This window comes from Octopus bimaculoides, chromosome 28, assembly GCF_001194135.2.
Source record: "Octopus bimaculoides isolate UCB-OBI-ISO-001 chromosome 28, ASM119413v2, whole genome shotgun sequence".
In the NCBI taxonomy this organism is placed as follows: domain Eukaryota; kingdom Metazoa; phylum Mollusca; class Cephalopoda; order Octopoda; family Octopodidae; genus Octopus; species Octopus bimaculoides.
The window spans coordinates 369,403-375,861 of NC_069008.1; the positions used below are offsets into that span (position 1 = coordinate 369,403).

Genomic DNA, 6,459 nt, shown 5'->3' on the forward strand with positions numbered 1-6,459 from the left:
ATATATATATATATATATATATATATATATATATATATATATATACATACATATACACATTTGGCTGTTAATATAACTATATAATTTTAGATTAAAAGTAATTTATATAAAAACATGCAGTTATACACTCAGGCGCACACACATTGATATATATATAGACATACGTTTTCACACAAACATACACATATATACGTGTATATATACACACACACATGTATATTATGTATGTTAAATAAATGCATATATACTTATGCAGGCGCATAAATGCACACACCCACCCATGCCCACACACTTACACCCACCCACCCACATTGAAACATTATACAGAACAGTGACACACAGACACACACACACATGCACATGCATAGATTCATTGCTCCTTTCTCTCTCTTTGCCTCACTTTTTTCCCTGCCTCCTTCTTTGCCTCTCTCTGTCACCTTCCCCATCCTTCACTCCTCTTCCCTTTCTCACTTTCTCTTTCTTTTCCGTCATCAGTGAGTTTCTTCTTCTTTCCTGCTTTCTTGTAAAAAAAACAACAACAACAAAAAACGCATAATATCAAAAAAACGACATCAACATGGTAAACACTTGGGCATCCCGCTCATAAAACGATCGTCGTTGTCTGTATGCCAACATTGTCTTGGTAATTGTCACCGTCCACCTTGTCCTCCAGGCCTGGTATGATTCGCACCATGTCGTCGACGTGTGAGTTGCGCAGCAGGTAGAGTGAGATGCCAAACACAGCTGCCATTTCGGCAGTGATGAAGGACACTCCGGCAAAGAAGAACGACCAGCCATAGAAGTAGGCAAACTTTGGGCCTTGGACACCAATGATCTTGGCTCGATGTCCCACCTCATCGTTGACAGCTGATATGTAGAGAATGATGCCAACTGACAAAGCCAGACCTGAAGAAGAGATAATAATAATAATAATAACAATAATAATAATAATAATAATAATAATAATAATCATTACCACTACCACCTAATAGTAATAGTAATGATAATAATAATAATAATAATTAGTACCACTACCACCAATAATTGTCGGAGCCATGGGAACAGTGAGTAAAAATCTCGAAGTACATGGAACAATTCACACAGGCCATCCTTGCTACGGTCATCCACCTTTTGACAAACTTACTGTCTGATGGCATCTCCCTCTCCAATCTCACCTTCCTTTTCAGGTGGAAAAGGAAGGTGAGATTCGTGTAACACTTGCTCGTCCCAACCCGTATGTGTGTGTGTGTATATATATATATATATATATGTGAGTAAAAATAAATACCAAAAAAGGGTTTTGTATGATCGTGTATAGAGGAATATATTATTTTATTTAAAAGAGTTCCAACTCTGTCTGATTTTTATGTTTTATTTATATTCTTGTAAAATTAATGTGGGATATAGAATATGGAATATATAATATATATATATATATACACATACATAAGTTTTCTAAACAATATCGTTGGTCCAGTGTGTTAACAGGGAATTTATAAACTATTTGACCTCGATTGATAATCCCTTGCTGATTGATTGATTGATTGATTGGCAAATAGATCGATAGATGGATATGTGTATACATGTATAAAGTATAAACGAAGAGAGCAAAATGAAGGAAGAAGAAGAAGAAGCATGAGGTGGAGGAAGGAGAGAGAAGAGAGTTAAATAAAAAAGGGCCAGAGAAGTACTTTACCTGAGAAAACATAAATGATTGCCCCTATCAACGTTTTCACATCTGCTTTTATGTTCCCGATGACACTGGTGATGGCTGCAATGACTATCATGAGAAGAGCAACCACTGGGTAAGGGGCAGACAGTCGGATGGCTCCTGGAATTGGGTTTCAGAAAATAGTCAGAGTAAAATGAGAGACAATCTGTTTAAGTATACACTTGCTGTGGAATGTACATTTACCCATAAAAGCATTGGAGCTGGTGCCACATAAGATACACTGGTGATGGTGCCACGTAAGAAACACTGGTAATATAGGAGTTACGTAAAAAGCACTGGTGATGGTGCCACATAAAAAAACACTGATGATGGTGCCACATAAAAAACACTGGTGATGGTGCCACATAAAAAATACTGGTGATGGTGCCACATAAAAAATACTGGTGATGGTGCCACATAAAAAAATACTGGTGATGGTGCCACATAAAAAACACTGATGATGGTGCCACATAAAAAACACTGGTGATGGTGCCACATAAAAAACACTGGTGATGGTGCCACATAAAAAATACTGGTGATGGTGCCACATAAAAAATACTGGTGATGGTGCCACATAAAAAAATACTGATGATGGTGCCACATAAAAAACACTGGTGATGGTGCCATGTAAGAAACACTGGTGATGGTGCCATTTCAGCAACACAGCAATGTCTATGCTGCTAGCCATTTTGATGGTCATGCTGGTGATAATGCGACAAAAAGTGAGGGAAATCCTTTTGTGACAGGGTCAGGGTACATCCCTACTGTCTCTTTTGGTGGCACTGTTGTTTGAAACATGAACACATATAAAGAAAAAGAAGTTCATAGAATTTTAAAGCGAAAATGATGCTTCATCAGATCTATAGATATAGGGTCCTATGAGGGATTCTGCCATTGTCACTCCTAAGGACCCCTATTTCACATAGTGAAGTAGGGGCCTTAGAGTCAACTTAAAGCAAAAGTCAATCAAATATCACATGACTCTGTAAATGAACAATCTGGTGTGCTTGTTTTAATGGCCTACCAATGTATACAGTACGTTTCTCTGCCCTAGATGTCACGAAGGCACTCGGAAAGAAATGGAAACAGAATTGAAAGAAGATACTAATGAAAATAATAATAATGATATAGGAAGAAGAAGAGCAACAAGGAGGAGGGAGAGGATACAGAAGCAAACTTACGTATAATAGCCATAGACGTGCTAGCTTTTTCTATCCGCTCATAACCTTGTTTGTAGTACTCAATATTGGCACATAGCGATTCTTCTTCACCAGGACTGTACTCTGTAAGAACAAACACAAGTTATAAGATCATCATCATCATCATCATCATCATCATTATTATTATAATCATGCTAATGATTCTGCAAGTTTGCAGAACCATTATCATGCTGAGCAAAATGCTTAGCAGTATTTTGCCTGTCGCTACGTTCTGAGTTCAAATTCCACCAATGTCAACTTTGTTTTTGATCCTTTTGAGGTTGAGAAAATAACTACCAGTTATACACTGGGGAGGTCGATGTAATCGACTATCACCCTCCTCCTAATTTTAGGCATTGTGCCTTTTAGTAGAAAGGGCTCTTATTAATATTATTGGTGGTGGTGGTGGTGGTAGTATTCACGGCATCAGTACCACCATCACTGTTTCAAACTTTGGTATGAGACAGCAATTTTTAGGGGTAAGAGTAAGTCGATTACATTGCCCCCCCCCCACCTCAAATTTTAAAACAAATTTATAATTTTCTGATGTTTTCTTAAACATTCTCTAGAACAATACTTTGTGCAAAACCAAATATATGGCACCCTAGGCATAACACAAACATGACCTTCTAACTTGTTGTCTGTTGAGGTCTCTGGGAGAGACTGGGAGCCAACTTGTACAAATGCAAAGCAAAAGTCAAGCATAAAATAATAATAATAATAATAATAATAATAATCCTTTCTGCTATAGGTAACAAGGCCTGAAATTTGAGGGGAAGGGACTAGTTGATTACATTGACCCCAGTATGCAACTGGTACTTAGTTTATTGACTCCGAAAGGATGAAGGGCAAAGGCGACCTCGGTGGAATTTAAACTCAGAACGTAGCAGCAGGCGAAATACTGTTAAGCATTTTGACCAGTGTGCTGACGACACTGCCAGCTTGTATGCCTGAATAATAATAATAATAATAATAATAATAATTGAAATAATAATAATAATAATAATTGAAATAATAATAATAATAATAATTGAATTTCAGCTATATATTGGTAGAAACTGGGTTTTGGTTTTAACACCCTATGCATAAAGAAAACAGTAAAATAAAATAGGAAGAATGTATTTCTGTTAGGTTTTGGTGGGGTATGAGGATGGCATGTGGGAAGAATTCTTGCAAACGGTTCCTCCTGATTGGTTGACGACTTTCACAGTTGCTGTAAAAGACCATGTGACCACATCAAAGAATTGCTAACATCATAAGAAGAAGAATTAATTATATATATTTAAGTCATTTTTCATTGCTTAAGTAAGGATTAGAGACTGCAAAAATAACAGTGAATTGGATATGGATGTGTATTTAATACCTGTGTGTGTACGTGTGTATATGTATATATTTTTGTGTGTGTGAGTGTGTATATATATATATATATATATATATATATATAAATGCATTCATATATATATAGAGAGAGAGAAAGAGAGAGATGTAGGTACAGGCTTGTGTGTATATACTTATATATATATATATGTGTGTGTGTGTGTGTGTATATATGTGTGTGTATGTATATATATATATATATATCCCTCCCTCTTTCGACTCTCTCTCCCTCTTTCGACTCTCTCTCCCTCTTTCGACTCTCTCTCTCTCCCTCTTTCGATTACCTCTCCCTTCGCCAGGACTATAAACTAACACACACACCCTGATTCCCCCACTCAATCTTAGAACCTCTGCTGAAGAAATACAAATCTCAGAATGATATCCAGATAAGAAGTTTTTCTGTCTTTTCAACCTCACTCATACCCTTCTATTTATGCCCTGATTCATAACCCCTCACTTACTTCTTTCACTATTCTCAGTTATTCAAGTTTATCGCACAATCACTTATTTCTCTAATTCTGTCTTAGATTAACTGACCGAAAACTCTCAGATTTTTTCAATTCTATATTACTGTTTATCAACATTTGCTGTCTTGTTAAGCTATGCTACACAAATCCCAAAAGAATATTTTGTCTCCCTCGTATTCTGACCACTTGTCAGCCCAAGTGAGACCATAGTCAAGGCCAATGCCGGTTTCAGACTATTGGTGCCCCTGCCAGTGGCACACAAAAGACACCAGCTACACTCTGGGAGTGGTTGGCATCAGGAAGGGCACCCAGCCATAGAAACCTTGCCACTTCAGATTGGAACCTGGCTTACCAGTTTTCAGTCAAACCTTCAATACCAGCATAGAAAGTGGCCTTTAAATAATGATGATGATGATCACACACACACACACACACACACACACACACACACACACATATATACATTTATAAATGTAAGGGCAAACAGTCTAGCCTGCCAGCCTTGGCTATGTCAAGATGGATTTTTATGCATTCTTCTTCCCACTTGGATTTTAAATGTTGCCACAATTATAATATGTCTATTCTACTGTAATTTTTCTACATTTCTGTGCAGCTGAAGATTGCTCTACATTTTGCATTTAATGTGATGCTCACATCACTTAAATAAATGGAGTAGCATGAAACGTGCGTACTGCAGTCTTCTTTAAAATCCATGTTGCCTTCTTATATATATATATATATATATATATATATATAAATAAATGTGTGTGTATATAGAGCTTTCAGTCTGCTGTTTACCTTCTAATGTAGAACACATCTCTATAGCATTCATAGACTTTATACAGAAGTAGAGTAAACTGCTCTGGGTGTAGAGTAGGACAGTGCCTGCCTCACTGCATTATGCAGCTTCAGATTGTACACCATTGGGTGGAATGGTGTGGCGATGTGTGTTAATGTGTGCCGTGGAGCGGTGCTGTGGCTTAATGTGGAGTAATGTGTTGTTTCATGGCACCTTAAATTGGTTGTGATGTTTCATGTAACACAGAACTGTATTCAGTGGCGCCTGCTGGTGTATGCTGATATAACTAAGCAATGGAAGGGAGATAACAACATCTCCCATCGCCCACCAACACCAATTCCGGTAAATTCTTTTCTTCTTGGGGTTTTTTTGTTATTATTTTCCACACCATTCACAAGTTTATCTACTTCTTAGCTTTCATTGATCGTTCAACACTCACGCACACACATACAATCATAAATATGTGCATGTGTGTGTGTATATATAATATATATATGTGTGTGAAGACATATATGATTATGTACACATGTATGCACTTGTTTATGTGTACATGTATGCATGTACTTATATATATGCTTGTGTTATATTATGTCTGTGTACATATACACACACATATATATATGTATATATAGGTATATGTATATAGTTGTGTGTGTGTATATATATATATATATATAGGTGTGTGTGTGTGTGTATATGATTATATATATGTATATATACACATACTTCTTTGTATGTGTATCCACGTTTGCTGCTGTTTGTCTGTGTATTATATATATATTCCCATACACAAATATATATATGCATGTCTACATATATATATATATATATATATTTATATATATATATATGCATACATATCTATGTGCATATGTATGTATTTATATATATATATATATATATATA

General features: G+C 36.2%; 2 protein-coding genes across 3 annotated transcripts in view; one reads left to right on the forward strand and one right to left on the reverse strand.

The window, feature by feature from the left end:
* Positions 1-6,459, forward strand: part of LOC106873342 (calpain-2 catalytic subunit) — a 130,237-nt gene that overhangs the window by 33,553 nt on the left and 90,225 nt on the right. The gene's annotated exons all lie outside the window — the stretch shown is intronic.
* The window catches only part of LOC106873343 (voltage-dependent calcium channel gamma-5 subunit), a 32,635-nt gene continuing 26,255 nt past the window's right edge, over positions 80-6,459 (reverse strand). Inside the window, exons 2-4 of the mRNA XM_014920669.2 lie at positions 2,893-2,994; positions 1,697-1,831; positions 80-906 (exon numbers count right to left, since the gene is read on the reverse strand). Coding sequence (XP_014776155.1) covers positions 602-906; positions 1,697-1,831; positions 2,893-2,994 — 542 coding nt within the window. The 3' untranslated portion in view covers positions 80-601. The remainder of the gene's footprint in view (positions 907-1,696; positions 1,832-2,892; positions 2,995-6,459) is intronic.